General features: G+C 39.5%; 1 protein-coding gene across 4 annotated transcripts; it reads right to left on the reverse strand.

Moving 5' to 3' along the window:
- Nucleotides 1-987: 987 nt before the first annotated feature.
- stat4 (signal transducer and activator of transcription 4) lies at nt 988-15,929 on the reverse strand. 4 transcript variants are annotated; one of them, XM_079170361.1, is made up of 24 exons: nt 15,855-15,929; nt 15,577-15,710; nt 14,736-14,871; nt 10,939-11,037; nt 9,552-9,644; nt 9,378-9,456; nt 9,158-9,249; nt 8,837-8,988; nt 7,803-7,961; nt 7,183-7,275; nt 6,984-7,043; nt 6,810-6,830; nt 6,222-6,315; nt 5,921-5,965; nt 5,532-5,615; nt 5,338-5,436; nt 4,995-5,130; nt 4,738-4,790; nt 4,416-4,510; nt 2,964-3,100; nt 2,606-2,797; nt 2,431-2,476; nt 2,121-2,226; nt 988-1,321 (listed from the first exon to the last, which is right to left on the reverse strand). In XM_079170361.1, the coding sequence occupies exons 2-24, from the start codon at nt 15,702-15,704 to the stop codon at nt 1,298-1,300; spliced, it is 2,223 nt and encodes a 740-aa protein (XP_079026487.1). In that variant the 5' UTR covers nt 15,705-15,710; nt 15,855-15,929; the 3' UTR covers nt 988-1,297. The 4 variants fall into 4 exon arrangements, with proteins under 4 accessions (XP_079026487.1, XP_079026486.1, XP_079026485.1 ...); XM_079170360.1 differs by having other exon boundaries at nt 9,158-9,240; nt 15,577-15,705; nt 15,855-15,908; XM_079170359.1 differs by having other exon boundaries at nt 6,222-6,312; nt 15,577-15,705; nt 15,855-15,908.
- Nucleotides 15,930-18,592: the final 2,663 nt, after the last annotated feature.

Raw genomic sequence — 18,592 nt, forward strand, 5'->3', positions numbered from 1 at the left:
TTCTTCCGTATTTCCTACAGACAGCAAAATAACTTACGTTGTGGCTGTTTTGTCCTCGTTGTTAGACTGTTCGCGCAGGATGGTATAACATATAATAGAATATGTCCTGACTGTCTCGGTTATGAATGTATTAAGGAAGAAGGGGGCGTTCATTTATATCCTCAGGGCACGCCCTCGCAACACCACGTGATTCTCGAGAAATCGTCCGGGCTGAGTGGTGTCAAGTCGACCGGTCTTTACACCGTTTTCATTTCCGCTTTCAAAATACTACAGGAACATTTATTATTTGTTTACAATACTGCCGGGATGCTTGTGAATTCCCCCCAGCGATCCATAAAGTATTATCTTTATCCATAATAATACACCCTAATTTGTATGGTGGATACATTTTGTATTATTAATCTGCAACTGCATTGTAACTGCACGTTTTCAAATAAGTCGAGTAAAAAGTACTACATTTCTCTCTGAAATGTGGTGGGAGTTGAAGTATAAAGCAGCTAGAGCCGCCTTAGCTTAGCATAAAGACTAGAGGCGGAGGGAAGCTAGCTTGGCTCTGTCCAAAGTTTTAACAAATCCACCTATCACTACATCTACATTTTACATTGCATCTATGTTGCTTAATCCACACACATGATCTTTTACTTCCTCAAAGCCAGAAACAACACACCCGTTCTTTATTAACGCTCTCCGGGAATCACGTGGTTTTCGGTAAAAACGCTGTAGGAGCGTGCATCAAGTAAGTAGTAGGCAGATTTACGCTTAACTTCCGGCTGCTTCTAAAATAAAAGCCCTATCAATTTCTGCTGCGCCGTATCCGTAGATCTTGCGATGCCTCATCTTGAGCTATAGGTGGCAGATGAGCTAACCTCAAATATTTGAATGAATTATCATGTGGGTGAGTGTGTATGCAACGCAGGCAAACTCTAGCCAAACCAGATGGTGGTGCCAGTGATGCAGAAATAAAGAAGCAAGCTTACGTCAACATGGTACATTACAGACAAAATAAACATGTTTAAATTGTTTTATATGCAATAGAAGAATAATAGAAAATAGTCAATAGCTAAAATAAAACTCAAAACCAAGTCGTCACAGACTAACAATAAAAACAGAATACATATATAGATGATTGTGTATATATATATATATATATATATACTGTATATACGCAATTAGTCCAATTAACCATAAAACCTCTTTAAACGCAACAGGCTCAGTTTCGGGATAACAAAGATGTAGACATTGATCGAAGACTGGTGTCAGGAATCCTTCAGCAAAATGTTGCATGTTTCATCTCGCTTTACTCTGAATATGGAGAGCTCATCTGTAAAACAAAAAAGAGAGCATTATAGCAGCACAACATGTCGAGAACTCATCTATAAAACCAAAAGAGATATAACATTTGCAAAAGAATACTAAAACCAACATAATAATGCTAATATACTAATGTGCCAATGTTATGTATTAACCCAGTGTCATCTTTGATCATTGGCACAACAGCATTAGCACAAAAGTTAAATGTCAGCATAAGTTCCTCTATTATTTGTCTTTTGTCTTAAGTGGTTTTGAGAAGATAACACAACACAAAGATAAAACAGCTTGTATTCTACATTTTTTGTTATTGCCAACTAATCCCATTAAAAGACCGAAACCAACAATGTGTGTGTATCTTTCATATCCTCTCTGTGGCACTCGGTTCAAAGCCTATATGCTCCCACTGAAGACGTGAATCTTTTTTCAAAGATTAAAAATACATAGTTTCATTCTTTAAAACAGCTCAGCACTTTCTGGGTCTTTTGTAGTAAACAGTAGTAAATAGTGCATTTGTTGGGGGCTACTTTCAGTTGCGGATTAGTACACATTTGGTGTGCTAGTATTTCCAGCAGCAAGACGGTGTATGTAAGATTGATTAGTTTGGCTCATCAATGTGATTTTAATAGTTGACATCATGACAATGATTTTGACAATAGGGCTCTGTGGCAAAGAGGAATAAAATATAACAGTCTTTGAATACAATCCTCCACTGTTGTGGTCTTACCATGGGGTTTTATTAATAATAAGTAAATATGCAGAGTATTGCAAGCGTTTCTTTCAAAGAGTGCTGGCAGAGAATGCAAACTTACGGTGTCAATGTCAAAGCACAGTTGTTCGCTGAGCATGTCAAACTCCCCAGGAGTCATTGGTGGCTCAGGAGACTGACAAGAAGATGGTGTGGTGATTGCATGGGAGCTGGGATAACAAGAGAAAATGAGACAATACAAGTGAAGCGACTGTGTTGTGTACATTTTGCTATAGGTCGCATTGACAGCACAAGCAATGTGCCATAATTAATATCTATTGCCCATCTTTGGTCTGATAATTAAATGTTAGGGTGAAATTTACAGGAAAAAGTACGTTTAGTACGGGTCTCATGTAGTCTTCAAATGAACTCACCGCAATTCAGAGATGGGGATCAGGGTAGATGGTATGTATGGATGGACTGGAAATTGAACAGAGATACAAGAGAGATTAGTGTTGTCGCCTAAAATCTAGTGAGCCAACAAAGATTCAAAGCAAGCACTAAAAAAAACATGAACCCTTAATGAAGAAATATTATTTGCACTCTTGCCTTTGCTTGGCTGACTGTTGTAAAGACGTCCGAAGGCGTCATTTTTGGGGATGTCGGGGTAGAGGAACTTGAGCGGGGTCTCTGGGACGACCCCGTCTGAGATGACTTTGTAGTCTCGTATGATGTCGGCAAATGGGAGAGCGCTGAGACGGTTTTTAGTGTATGGCTCCACAGAGTTGAACTTCACTTCTCCTGTAGTAAAACGTTTATGTTAGCAAAGCACAGAAAAATATATCAAGTAAAGACAACAGGCAAGAAAGCTGCCCAAAATATATCACTGGCTTCGCATAACTGACCTTGACCAAATAGTATTTAAAAATATACTTTTTTGAGCCAAATGTATGCGTTTTCTTCTCACCATTTTCGTTGTGCTCCACCCAGGTGAAAGTGATTCCTCCGAGGTGGCTCTCGCTGAAGCGTAAGAGGAACGTGCCTGGCTCTCTGTCCTTTAGCAGAGTGCGCTCCATCTCTTTACTCACAAAGCCCATGATGTAGCTGCATGGGTGTGTCAGTGAAAAAGAAACAAAAAACAACAATGACTTTTTCATTCTTCTTCTTCTTATCACATTGTAACATTCTACTAACAGTAACATCCATTGTGGTTAAGTTGTGTAGCTTTGTCTTTTGCACTACCAATTGATTGAATTTGCTTATTAAACCTGGATAATAATACATTGTTTTTGACTATGTCTCTTGTTTGCACTATCCACTATGCTGCTGTAATCCTGTACATTTCCCCACTGTGGGACTAATAAAGGATTATCTTATCTTATCTTATAAAAACGATCAGAGAAAAGAAAGTCTAGCCTCTGTTTGTGAGTGTGTTTTGTGCTTTTACATTTTAAACCTGAAAAATATGAACTTGAGCATAGTAGTTTCTGATTAACTTGTCTTTCTCTGTTGGCAGGCTACTTTGGCTTGTCAACTACTGCATGTCTGAAATGCTGCTGCTATCTTTTTCCTATGAGTGGTGTAGTTTAACAGTGTATAACTACTCAGACAATAACTGAACAAAATGCTGCTAAATATAGTGATACAAGCCAATTTCGTGAGATGCTTCACATCTAAAATACACTGCCTACACTGCAATACATGGGAACTAATTTAATGTGATACACGTGGAGTTGCCTTGTTTTACACTGACAAGTAAATGGAGAGGCAGTTAGTGAGAAAACCAGCAAGTACGCTACATTCAGCATTATATTGCCTGCCTGTTATGTGAGTCTATGCTGGTTGTTTGGCTACCAAACAGCGAGAACAACGTAATCAAACAATAGATAACCTGTTAATTAGTGGGCGCCGTTTGGCGAATTTTGTTTCCTTTATAACAGGAACAAAGTCTTTATGCTAAGCCACCTGAGGGAATGATGTCGATTGTCTCATCTAACTCTCTCAACAAAAAAAAGAGCCAATAAGAATATTTCCCATAATGTCTAACTATTCCTTTAGGCTTTTGGGTAACGGCAGACAGATGCTGAAACACATTTGTCCTCTTCAGCAAAGTGATTTTAAACACGACCGAAGATAGACAGGCACATACACTGTAACATCATCTCTTTGACAGGAAGTAACAGTTTTTTTGGCAAGGGAGGGTCTTAACTTAGAGAAACAAAGCTGGACTCCTACATCTGGTCATAACCTTGTTGAGGTGCACGAGTCAGTGCCTCAAAAACAGACATTTTCTTATCCAGTGAAATATAGTAACATACTAAGAGGAGCGGTCCTACGGCATGGCAGCGATCTATTGGGACAGTTCAGGGGGCTGGACAATCAGGTGGGGTGAGACATAGCAAGTGAACCAGTGGCTTACTTCTCATTCCAGACTGGCAGCAAGTGCTTCTTGATGAGCTCCAGGATGGAGTCCAGCCACATCCAGAAACTGAAGGGCTTTCCTGGAATATTCTCCTTGAAGAATGAACGTCACACGGAGGAGGTAAAATGAGTACTTTTTAAAAATGTAAACACAACATTAGATATATAATGCAGATATGAAATGGAATAAAAAATATGTCCAGGATCAACGATACAGCATGGGAAACATTACATGCCTTTCTCATTGGCCACTAGATAGCACAACCATACGGGAGAAGAGACCACATTGTACTTTGTGGTACATATTATTCAACACTTACCTTGGACAACTTGGACCAGGACACTTGATAGTCACTACAGGAGGCATGCTGACCTACAACAACACACAGCAAATAACATAAACGGCAGTATTGTACCGAACTCACGCCAGCCTCCAAAGACTATCAGCTAAGCATGCCAACATTTACCCGTGAGGTTTGAATACAAAGCTTCAGCCTCCAGGTGAAAAAAAAACACATGTTCAATGCCATCCCAAAACCTACAATCGTGTTCTTTAAAATCTAAAGGGCAAACATACCGAGAAGCTTTTCTCCCAGCATGTTGAGCTGCTCCTTGTTGAGGCCTTGACCCGCAAAGGTGGAGAACTGCCAGCTGAGGACCTCGGAGAGCTGGCTCCATGTGGCTCTAGGTGGGTTCCCAAAGAATGCCAAGTTCTGCGGATTATATGAAAGAGGAGGAAAAATGTAGGAGGAGGGAAGTGGGCATGTGGAAGTAGTTTTTGAAAACACCTGTTAATGTAATGCAATACAACCTCTAAAATGATCATACATTTGAATCAACTGCTCACTAAAACAGTTGAGTTAGTTGCACCTAATAAACTGGTAACAGAGTGTAATTTCAAATGGCGTGTGTGAGCTCACCCTCGGCTCATCGGTCAGAAGGTTATACCACATGACAGACGCCCAGCCTCCAGGCAGCTGGCTCACATTGGAAATGACCACCAGTGGCAGAGAACACGTCTGGAAGGATTCACACACACACACATGGTGAGCAAGTTGCGGCGTCAATAACAGAGAGTCAAACATCAAGTCAAATCTACACTGCTTGTTCTGACCTCTAGATCAATGGTGAGGCCCTGCACTGTGAAACAAGCCTCAAAACTGAGGGAGTGAAGTTCCTCCGTCACAGAGAGGAGACCCTGCGAAACACACAAAACACAGACTCGTTTTAGAGTTTATCCCTCTAAGTGCTGCATTGTGGATTTGAATTATGAGGCTCATTCGGCACACTATTAGAATAATAATAGTATTTTTAGAAAGTAGAAACGACAGTTGCAACATTTACTCATTTTGAATTCAAACAATTACACATTACAGTAGCATAGGTATTCAGCATCAGTGGTAAGGGACCACTCTGCTGGTATATTAAAGGGACAGATCACCCCAAAACCATCTGATCCAAACAATCTGTCCCTTAAATGGTCAACTCATCTTCATTTCTTACCTCATTCCCCTTTGTCCCATTGATATATTTCTTCTCTTTCAGCTGCTGTAAGATACAAACTCCATGTCAGTAAAACAACACAAATAAGGGAAATCACCACTTTGACAAACTGGTCAATGCTTTATACCATATCCAAGTAAGTACACACTGATAGTGTATGACAGCTCCTGAGAATATTGAAGTATGAAGTAATATAATGACTTTTTCAAGTTATGGGGGAAAACAGCTTTTACTCTTCTGTCTGAGCGCGATGGAGGTCTGGTTACGTGTAGTCCTGCAGAGAGGGAATGGGTTGTCTTACCAGGTGTCTAAACTCCACAGAGAGGCAGCCGTTTGAGTAGTCCTCAATGTCCATAACTTTAGTGTTGTTGGTCAGGATAAAAAACTGACGACTTCTGAGGAGAAAAAATAAGGTAAAATAAAGAAGCCTAACTTTTATGCTATCCGTATCTATGCTGACTGTTTTTAGATGACACAAATGCACCTGTAGCTGCTGAAATCTGAATACATTTTCTAAATGCTTACAATTTAGAAATGATAGTTTTGTGTATGGTTTCAAAATAAAAGCTCACAACTCTTAACCTCAAACCTTGTTAACTGCAAAGGAAGACAACTTTGAAACTTCAACTGTAGAATTTGAGCAACTTGTGCTGCTGGAGTGAAGAATCTCTCCAGGTAAATATTCAGTTACAGTAAAAGTATTTTGAATAGTTTTTTAACAAAACTGAGCTGAAAGAAAGACATTTATTGTTATGTTACCGACCACAGTATGAAACATTGTCTGTTGGCCACTGTTCTTCAAACCTACTAACTTGCTGCTACACTATTTTTATTTGTTCTTAAATTAAACATCAGCCCTACGTCCTGTTTTGAGGTTTTCTGTACTCACACTCTGCCAGGAGGAAGGTCCCTAGAGACACACACATACACACACATAAATAATGATTAGCGCACAGACATTTAAGATAGATATAATACTGTATGTTCATTTATATTAATTTAAGTTTGTTTTCTTGGCCTAGAAGTGCAAACCATTACAACAATTGTAACATCAAAATCTCACTTGTCAAATATTGTTTTCACTTTCAGCTGGTAATCCACTTCTGGAAGTTTAACCAGGAGTCTGAGAGAAATCAGGAGGAGAAAATATTAAATTAAGAACCACCATTACTACTAATAATTTAAATACAAACTGAGGTTTAAACAGGAGCCAAATATAGCATAAAGAAATCATACAAACATATGATGTCACATATCAATACCTGACTTTGGTGGTGAACTGTACTCCGGTCTTGATGATGAGGGGTTTCTGTGGATGTGTGGGCATGCATGGCTGCTTCTCCACCACAAATGAGCTGAGAACAAACCACACCTCGTATGATCAACACAGTTTTGACCATGTTCATTTCACTTGACAGCTCATGCCTGTAGGCCAGGGCATTCAAGCCACCAGTTGGCTGTGTTGGTCCTGTATTTTAGCACCTTGTTGTATTGTGTAATGTGTTATCAGTGCTGCACGTACAGTAGGAAGTGGTTCATACATGTCAGTGTTGTCTTATCTTACATGTACAATCTGCATGTATTTACAGACAAGGACAAAAGCAACACAACTTTTAAACTATAAAACAAAATGTGAAAACTGGTTTCAAAATAGAAACTCACTGTGTGTGTGGAATTAATTAGTTCAAACAAAAATAAATGCGAAATAAAAGGATTATGAGTAAAGTGTTCATGATCAAAGCACCTAATTACTACAAAAGGTGTAGGAGCACTTGAAAGAGAGTAAGAGCATCTGTATTACGTTGTACTGTGTTGCATTTTTTAAGCACATGTACATACTTTTAGTTGCATCTAATGTTGCATTGAGTGCTGGTCAGAGTACCTCTTGATGAGGTGATAGATGAGGTATTTGATGCGCTCCTCCATCTGAGGTTTTTGCAGGGGGATTGGGTCACTTTCGTAGGTGACCTTAACAACCAGCTCCACCAGTTTGTCCAGCTGACGCTTTATCTGGAAGAGACTCTGGGCGATCAGAGTAAACCTGAGAGGGGACAGGTGAGAGGGAACAAAACCAAGCTTATTTCATACACATGACCTACAAATATTATGTTAAGCTAATCTGGGGTTTATCCCCTATTGGTGATAATTCACACTGGAAACAACTGGATGTAACAACAGAGCAGAGTTTGACCTAGTTTTCAAGCCAAAGATGTTAAATAATAGGCTTTAAAAGGACCATAAGTAATATATCTAATGTATTAAATTATAAAATACCACCACAATATGTCACCAGAGACATGACTTGAAATACTAGCTTCTCTGACAACAATGCTACAGCCAATATGTGGAAATTTCCATTCTGGTGAGGAACGGCTGTTTTTGTTTTGACCTGTGTGATTCCTCCCGCTGATTATTTCTACACCACTGGTTGCCAGATATGAAACAAACCGGCACACAAACAGCGTGCTGCAGCCATGGAAAGAAGTAAACATGAAATGGATTCGAGAGATTAGCCTTTCATAAAGAAAAAACAATTAGGCTATTACTAGTTCAGCATTATTGTTGATGAACATCTCTCTGTGGTCCACGTGCAGCATTTGAGTTTTTGAGACACACAGCCGGGTGAAGTCAAAACCAACTAGTGCTGGCTAACGCTGTCATGCTAACACATGCTATCACTCATGCCGGAGGAGCGGACGGGCCACAGACGTTTACTGCTTCTGCCAAAACCAGCATGACCAATATATATATGACAGAAACTCAAAATTGACTCAATTTATGGGGAGCAACCTTCTCCAAAATGTTAAACCCTGGCTATCAATATTCCCATAATGCTCAACATTGCACGTTTAAAACATGTTCTAGAGTTAACATTGGATTGAAAGTAAAAGATTTCTGTAAATATTCCTTCATTACCAACTCTGCAGCTGGTCCAGGCCAGTGAGCAGCGGACCACCAATGGCGGCGATCTGCTGCCTGCGCTTCCAGTCCTGCAGCTCAGGGTTGAGCTGAGAGGTCATCAGGTCCTCAATCTCCTTGATCACAATATCCATCTTTGATAAGATCTCCTAAGAAAGGTGTTTAAAACAGCTGTCACGGTTTATAAGATGCAACATGTTTTGATTTGTACACTGATGAGGTGATGGCACCTCTGTAACTTTTATACCCGGAGACATTTTGGTAAGATTGCCTGATCCCTCACATGTCAGAGCTCTGCGTGATGATACAAATGCGTACCTTCCTTTTAAAGTCGAGCATGTTAAGCATTTCCTGCAATCTTGTTACTTCCTGTTTCATCACATCAGAGTTCTGTCGAGTATCTGTTGATTCTGACACACACACACACACACACACACACACACACACACACACACACACCCACACAACCACAGTACATAGTTTTGAGCATATTGTGTGCATCTTGTGTGATGTGTGCACATCGTATAACAGGGCACACCTCGAGACTGCAGTGTCTTGTAGCGGAAATCAAAGTCATCCTGCATGTCCTCGATGTATTTCACAGCCTGATCCATCAACTAGACATAGACAGACATTTGTTTTTAAAGTTCATTTAATTGGATGAAATGTAGGTATTTTGATATTCCCTGAAACGTCTGTGTGTTTCAGTTACCTGCACGCTGGCCCTGATGATCCCAACTCTGTTGTCCATGTTCTTCTGTCTCTCAAAGGCCACAGAATTCTGCAATGATTTCTCCAGTGGACCCTGTTGAAAAATCTTCCTTTTTACCTTTTTATTTTATTTTAATTGACTTGCTGTGTTTGTTATTTTTAAGTTACAGATCAAACGTAGACTTCTAATCTGTATTTTCTTCTGTAAAATGTATTCTTTTTAACAAAGAATTATGATAGCACTTGTAATATAATACAAATTTCACATTTCTGCCAGAACACACCTGAAGATATGATGTGGTGGTTCAACCAATATGCACACATTTGATCATTATGAAACAAGAGTCGACAGCCATACTAGCAGCTCTGCCAGACTGTGTAGCTACTCAGGCACAATGGTGCGTCGAGATAAATGTTAATGTCAGCATGCTAACAACGGCCACAATGACAATGTTAGATATTTCCCATGTTCACCACCTAAGTGTAGGGTGTTAGTATGCTAACATTTTCTAATAAGCAGTAACATAAAGGGAGCTGAGGCCAATGAGAACGTCATTAATTATGCAGATAATAAACCATTGGACAAACTACAACTTTGAGCTGATTGAAAAGTCAGGGGATCACCAATTGTTTTGTAAACTACTTCATATCATGTTAGTTAGCCAAATAGAGAAATTACCGCAAATGAGAGGAGAGACAGGGAACAACAAATGCGGCCCGGTGCGCGGTCGACACTTCAACCTCTAGGCCACCTTGGCGCACCATCAACGAAGTTATTAGGATTCATCCTCTGGGGACCTTATCTCTTCCAAAGTTCATGACAATCTACCAATAGTTGTATCGGGGATGTCTAGACCAAACCACATATTGTGGTATACCAAACAACATCGCCAACCCTACGGCAATGCTTAAAACAGATGATGTCCAACATACTGTCAACAATATGCACCATGTCCATTAATATGGTGCAGCAGTTACATGACTGCTGGACATTCGATATATACAAATATTTCTCAGAAGCAGAAATGAAACTCAAATTTAGCTGAAACCTCCAATAATTGTTTTTGGCCATCTGGGAGCAGAACCCCCCCCCCCAGTTTAAAAACCATTTAGTTTTACAGCATCTTCGCGGCAGCCTCCCTGGAATACTATGAATTAAAAACGTGTTGGGTTGTTTCAGCACTTTCACTTACATAAGCACCATATCTTGCCATGCTGCATTGTTTCCTGGGAATAAAGTGAAGCGGCTGGGAATATGGGGGTGGCTATGATACAGTATACTGTTTTCCTGGTAGGCCAGCAGCACTGATTTCCCAGCAGCAGCTGTTTTTTTTTGTTATTAAGGAACCAGAAGGGACTTTCCCTCTGAGCGAGACGGTGTGACAAACCTGTTCCTGCATGCAGGCGCTGGAGAGGATACGGCGCTCTTCCCTGAGGCAGGTGGAGATAACCCTGGCCATGACAGCAGGGTTTGTCGTGTATTTCACCTGTGGGGCCACACACACACACACAGACACACACACACACACACACACACACACACACACACACACACACACACACACACACGTAGAGAGAATATTTCATGTTACAAAAACACCCACACACAAGAAATGCACAAATGCCATAAAAGAACCAAGAGCCTAATTGGCTTTACATTTTAGTTTTAGTTTCCACAGTGCCTGTTTAACTGTTTAACCATAATTTCACAGACATTTGTCATCATGGGTCTGCTCGGAGATGTGAGGTTTTCACTGGAAGTACTTAACATATTTAATCGTAAAGGAATGAGGTTCAACATGACTCTGGCAAGAGACAAAAGGAACACAGAACAGTCATGGCGAAAGAGTAAATATGAGGCACGTAGCCAAAGGTGTGCACAGATACCTGGAGTACAACCAGTTTTTTTACCCATGGCATTATAGCCTGTAAGTCTTTGGAATCTCGGAGGGTGTGATCATCAAAAGGCAAAACAAATTAAAACAAAATAATGATGAAGTACTTTACAGCTACTTGAATTCAAGGAAGATCCCTATTAAAAGTAATAGAGCTCAGCCCTGGAATGAATTACAGTATAATTTTGTTTGACTAAATTCTTTGAAAATAGTCAGGGCTTGAGGCAGTGTAGATACAACAGTTATCTATTGATGCACTTCTGTAAAGTTGGGGGACTCGCATGAGACAGATTTGAAAAAGAAGAGTCAAAGTTCAAACAAAAGAAGAAGAGATATTCTGACTTTTAGTCCCTTGTATATGGGTCAAGCTCCAAAAAAACACTCGGCCCTACATTTCCCATAATGCAACCATAGCCTCTTTTGATTGGACCCTCCCTGCCTGTTAAATACCATCGTCTTTTAAACTCTTTGCTCCCGTTGTGCAACACAGTCTCCTGTTACAAATCTCCAAATCCGTGATCACCCTGAGGACATCCCTATGAGGGTTATTCTCCCAGGCCTGTCGAAGCTCCTCCAGAGCCACAGAGCAGATACATAAGCTGAGTGGTGCTCCCTGTGACTAAACTGACCTTTGAGTAAAATCGATGGAGGAATTTAAATTTCAAAATATAAACCAGATATATTGTTCTGTTTCATACGGGAACTAGACCTTGTTCATTGCAGTATACATACAGTACATAAGGTTCTATGTGGCTTATGTGATAGTTTTGAATATGCTTATAATACAGGATTCCTTTCCAAATATAAACCAAAATAACAATGCCTCATGTTAGTCCAGTACATCTAAAATACAGAGCAGCCACAAACTTTCCCTCTGCAACACTCCTGCCTCCGCCGCTGTATCCACATCACCACATGATTTTCATGTCCTGCTTGAGATTGAAGCGTGTGGTGCTGTTTTGCTCATCAGCCCAGTCAAAAAAACACTTAGAAAAGTACGAGTTATTCTGAATGTGGGAAGAGGAAACTTTTTCTCTCGCCTCCAGGTGTGACTAAGTTTTCGTGCATCAGCATCATTGCCAGAATGATGACTGAGGATGCAACAACACACACCTACACGCTCACTTTCATTACAGTAACACCGATGCCACTTAGCATCGGATTAGTGTGGTTTAGTGTTTCTGGCATTTAAAATCTATTCTTTGTTGACCTGCATCATTTTGCAAACATGTATTCCAGGCACATCTCAGAGATCACTTGTCAGTCAAACCAGCGGTATGCTGACATATTATATTACTAGATAATATATATTATATTTGATCAGATATTTCAGATGCATCCCTGTGTGTGTACCAGAGGGGCTTTCCTAAGGAAGATTCTGCTTGAATGTGGGTGATGAGACAATCAAATGAAGGAGAGATTCTACAGCTACAGTTTGAATCGACGAGACAAACTTCTCTCACACATCACAACAACAACCCTCAAGCACCCCTGACTACCGCACAGGAGTAACTGCTTCCTCTGAGAAGTGTTGACTTTGACACATACACACACACACACACACACAAACATTCAGACACAGGAAACAGTGGTATGAGCCTCATGGGTTTGTTCTGCAAAGGTATATGTCTTTTCCAGAATAAAATGTGTGCTGAGGCTCATGACGTTGGTGAGCTTCGACCACAACGTCCGGGACTAAACTGTCGTGAGCTCACCGAGAGATTACCTCCAGAATATGATAACACGAAAGAAAGTGGCAAAGGATGTCTCTTTTCCCTTAACGCATCACAAGGATTTTAACAAGCAATAAATGGATAAGTTATGAAAGAACGGACTGTCTTTAACGCTGTGTAAAACACCAAAAACGTATATCACTACTTGCACGGCCTTTCCTCTCTTCATTTTGACATTTGAGTGTCTGAAGAGTGAAAACAGTTGCTGCTTTTAGGTGACACAGAAAATAGAAACAAGTTACACATTCAAAGTGACTTTTTCATTTACTTCCCTTTCACTTCCAGCACACATACATTCATAGATCAAAAAAACACTTCTCCTTATAACAGACATTTTAAAAATGTGAGTACCGCAAATGATGAGTATCGTCAGTCAGTGGTTGAATATTAATTCCACAATGAAGCTAGCAACTTATTTTAATTTTTTTTAATTGGGAGTGATAACGTACAGCAAGTGTAGGGCGATTTATATAAAACCTAGTTTGGTCCGATTTTCTTTTGAAGATAAGTGAACACTTCACCTAAGAAAATATTGAACCTTGTTATGATGAAGAAAATGACCAGACTGAAGACTACTGTAATCAATGCAGATCTCTGTGCAGGTGTATAAGCAAGTAGACTTGGACATGTAGAACTGACGATACACTAAATAGCTCTAGAGCTTTTGCCTTTCTGTTCTAGAAATATTGCAAATACCAGGGATCTAAGTTGTTGTTTCTTGTGCTTTTAACCCTGCTCATTTTCCCTGCTGTGCCTTTTGCCTGCCTCTCATTCTGTCACCTCGAACTTTATGAAGCAGTTTTTAAAGAACCACATTTGGATCCTATTCCCCGACACTGATCAGTTCAAACCATAGACTGCAAAGTTGACAAAGTTTCTTCCCTCCTACTTCCTTTGCATTGATACACGTCAACAAAAACATGTAAGTGAAATGATCTACCGTACAGTCATCTCTTTCTAACAGTTTTGATCGCACCTTTGCTATTGCATTAGCACTTCTTTTATTTACTCTTTGATGCTCCTGTCTGTCTAGATACACTGCTACATATGTAATCCAATTTCCGGCAATGTGATGAACAAAAAAAGATCCTTTAAGTCATTTTCAAAATAATGATATAGATAATGAGAAGCTTTCTCAAAATAATTACATGAAGTTAATATTGAGTTTCTTGTTATTTTGCTATACTGAGTCATTCTTTTTAGAAAGATTCTCCTAATTTTTGCGATATTAAGTCATTATTTCGAAACACTAAGCGATTACTTTGGGAAAGGTAGTCATTATCTTGACAAAGTTTATCATTATGTTGAGATAATAAGTCATCATAATGACTTTTTTTTAATCAAATTAGCGTAAATGGGCTTCCATAGTGAAAGTTGTTCATGGCATTTGATCCCAGTGGGACAATCGACAATTGGAGTACAGAGTAAAATATAAACAACAGCAAAAACTACGTATTAAAGTAATTACTGTGTTGTGCAAGTATTGCTGACAATTGAGTGAGTATTGAATATTGCATAATAACTAGGACATGAAAGGATAAAAGAAGGGTGACACACCTGTAACTGCTGTTGTATGATTTTCATGTTGTGTCTCTGTAGGAAGTTCTGCTCCTGTGATCGCACCTTATCCAACTGGGACAGCAGGTCTGTGAACAGCACCGACGCCATTGACTCATCGTTAGCTGCTATGTCCCTGAAAAGCAGAAACACATAGTGTGTGGTGTTTAGGAGATTCCCATCAAAACACATGAAGAAGAAGATCGCTGATATTATGCTCTTATGATAAAAAAAATAGACCCCCAATAAAGAAATTCAGTGTGTGTGCTATTACTTTTTAGTCACCCACTTGGGAGCAGCTAAATAAGCTGAAAACGCATTGTGTTGCTTATTATCACCTTATAAAGTTATGGGTGTTTACATGTTTACACGCCAACAGACGGAGCAACATAAGCTTTCATTTGCAGTCATGTTTCTGGCCACAGGTCTGGTTCACTCTATTTCGGTTCTGCATTGTTCTCTACCCACTTGTTACAAATATGTGTCTGTCAGCTGTTTGGGGCTGGGCAGGTGAAGTAGACTTGGCTCTAATGATAATCACTGGGTTTTTTGCCCCTCAGACTAACAACAAGGTGAAGACATTAATAAAGGCTGTAAAACCAAAACTGAGAGCGGAATGACGCTAAAGCACACGTTCCACTTTAAAGGGTTAGTTCACCCAAATTGCAAATATCATATTATTTTACTAAGGCTACCCTCAATTTTTTTTTGTCGGTGAAAACAATTGCCTTTTTCCTGTAATTTGGGAGATTTGATCTTTAAGGTTGATAAGATGGTCATCTTCAGAAAAGTGCAGGACAATGTTCAACATACACACAAATACCCAGGGAGCAGGACTCACCAATCCTGAGACTCGATCCAGCTGGACAGACCCTGACGGATGTCCATGGGGAAGTTATCATCATACAGGTAGTCCACATGTTCCAGGAGTCTGATCTCCAGCTGCTGAATCTGCTTCCACTGGCTCATACTGCACTGCACACAGGCAGCACAAAAACATAGAAATCATCATGCACTTAAAGATAAAGTATCATCTTGTAATTGTATCATAGATACAGCAGACATATTGTAAAAAACGAAATAGTCTGCAGTTCAGTGCTATTTTTTCATATTTGTTACCTGTGCTGTTTCTGCGCTGCTTTTCCGTCAGTCTCATTTACCATGTGCACATGTTTCCCTCTTCGGCTTTCGATTTTCAATGTTCAGGAAGCGACCTCATTTATTAAGGGGCTGTCCTCATACTCAGGAAACCCGCCCATCCAGACATTACGCACATACGCAGTATCGTGTGTGTGTGGTGAGAGACACGGGTGGGAGAGGAAGAAGGTATAACCTTTTACCGGTAATCGGACCATATACGTCACACACGTGAGACCGTCATCAGTAAAACAAAACAATTTTTTTTTTTAAAGGATTGGAATGGAAGAAATATCAGCTATGTCGTAGTACAAACAATAACTCTTTCGAATAGCAAATTAGTTAGTAGTTTAATAAAAATAATATCACGAGGTACACTAAATTGATGAGATTTAAGGGTCATACTCTGTTTATGTAAAGGTGTTTTACTCAGACTACCAGGTAGAAAAGGTTACATTTTAAAGCTTTAACGTTATAAAAAAATTGTTAACTTTTGAGACAGTTCACAAGACGTGAACTAAATAATGGCACTGCAATTCAATTCAGCTCAAATCAAGTCAAAATTTGATTCTATTCGGGTCCGTGCACGAAGTATAATTCATTTGACATTGTTCACGTTGTATAATGAACAAAGTCAGTTTAGTAATATTTCCTAATCTCATTGGTCTACTTGTGTTAGTGTAAATGTATTCTGCTACGTGTTCGTTGTTCAGTTAACGCTTTGCATTGCACGTGAATCAACAGGTGCAATGCAATTCAGCACCAAAACATCAGCTTGCTCCATTGTCCAACTTTAATGAACATTGAGTAAAGGAAGTCGAGAGTCGGAAACAGAGAAGTAAAGGTTGCGCGTTTTCAAACGTGTTTGCTCCAGCGATCAATTTAAGGAGAGCTAAATTAAATACGTAAACAAATATCATAAATAATGGACATAATATATGATTGTCATAAAGTCATATTTATGCCACTTTCCCACAATTGAACGGGAATAAACTGCCAATGGGCATAACCACTGAATTATGTGTAATGATTCATTATGTCATCAATTTATTTAGGTTTTAACTATTTGGGTGAATGTTTCAGGCTCTAGTGTTGCGATATGAGATGAGTCTGACTGTAAAAAGAGTTGATTTCCCCTGAACTTTGACTTTAAGGCTGGCTCTGTTGTCATGACAGTAATGCCACTAATCCTTCAAGTCTATTTACTGTTTGCAATTTTTACTATTCTACATAAAATTAAATTAATAAATAAAAATCATTTTGCAGGATTATCCTCTGGGCGGTGTATAGAGTGCTTCAACATCAAGACTTTCCACCACATAAAAGTCACTATTAAACATCGTGCACATATGTCTGCTCACAACACGGGTCTGTGTTACAATACTTATTAAAAATACAAAACATACTTTTACTCTTCAAAATGCTTAACTTTGAACAGAGGTTTTCTACCTGTGTCTGCTGCTCGTTGGCATTATGGTAACATGGATTTCAGGCGAGCCAATCAGCTCCTTCCCATCTAAAAACTCTATTTCAGACTCTTTTGTCATCTATTATCAAGTAGTACTAATCATTATTATTGCAACTTCCTTGTTAAATGACATTTGATTGATTCAGTGTAGGCAACGCAGAGACACTGCTCACATGAAAAGCAAAATTACATTGTGCAATAACTTTATGAGAGAAAAATTATAACTGCTGGTTCTATGACCTCAGTATTTGTCCTCAAATGCATGTGTCAAAGCAAGAGTTTCATGCTAGTCATTTAAAATGGTCAATACACTGTAGTTAATAAACAGGTTCTGGGTTTCATTAAACAACTTTTAATGAATAATGAATTGCTCCTGAACAAACTTGCCTTTTCATTTTCAGATCCTGTAAGAAAAAGCACGAATATCTATGGGGTCAGATCAGTCTCAATAATTGCAAATGCACACAGAAAGACTCACAAATGCAAACAGAAAGATTCACAAATGCGCACAGAACAATTCACAAATATATTCGATTTACAAATGCACACAAGGATTTACAAATATATTCGATTTACAAATGCACGCAGAACAATTCACAAATACATTCCAATGCACAAATAAATAAATTACGATTTATATAAATGTAAAAAAACAAACTATGTGTGTGTAAACCATATGGTACAAACAATGAGGCCATGAGGCTGCTAGCGTAATGCTGCGTTCACACCAAACACGATTCGCGCCGCGTTAATCGCGTTATTCGCGCCGCCGGTCTCGCCGGGGGACTATTTGTGTTCATTCGCGTGAATCGGTGAATCGCGCTGGACGCGCCGGTGAGGGAGCGCGGCTTATCGCCCTGATAGCCGTTCAACTGTCCGCCGTCAACTGCGGAAAAAATAACCTCTATTTCTGCTTAGTACGTGTTGTGGAAGTCCCAGATATCACGGGGAACTAAACGCCGTCATGTCTGGTTCATAACATAGTCCGGAGGAGCTCCGTGGATTTCATCGAACTGTATTCACTGTGTCTAGCAAGCCACACGTCGGCTGTTTACCATAGCTGTATGAACACAACATAAACTGATTTGGCTATGATTTAACGGCAATAAACCAACAAAAAGGAACTCCGAAACAACATTTATACACATAGTTTGGTCCGGTCTCTAATATGAGGTATCGTAGAGCTCTGGGTGAACACAGACGGCTACAATATTTATTTCCTGATTCAACAAAGCTGCCAGTCTCGTGGGGA

Source organism: Pholis gunnellus (genome assembly GCF_910591455.1).
Source record: "Pholis gunnellus genome assembly, chromosome: 12".
Classification (NCBI taxonomy): Eukaryota; Metazoa; Chordata; class Actinopteri; order Perciformes; family Pholidae; genus Pholis; species Pholis gunnellus.

Bases quoted from the DNA above. Each gene is read 5' to 3' on its own strand.
- stat4 (XM_079170358.1), bottom strand. From the start codon at position 15,898: ATGGTAAATGAGACTGACGGAAAAGCAGCGCAGAAACAGCACAG. The intron at 14,872-15,576 runs GTGAGTCCTGCT...TCTGCTTTTCAG, and splicing joins TGGATCGAGTCTCAGGATTG to GGACATAGCAGCTAACGATG. The intron at 7,044-7,182 runs GTATTGATATGT...GATTTCTCTCAG, and splicing joins CAGTTCACCACCAAAGTCAG to ACTCCTGGTTAAACTTCCAG.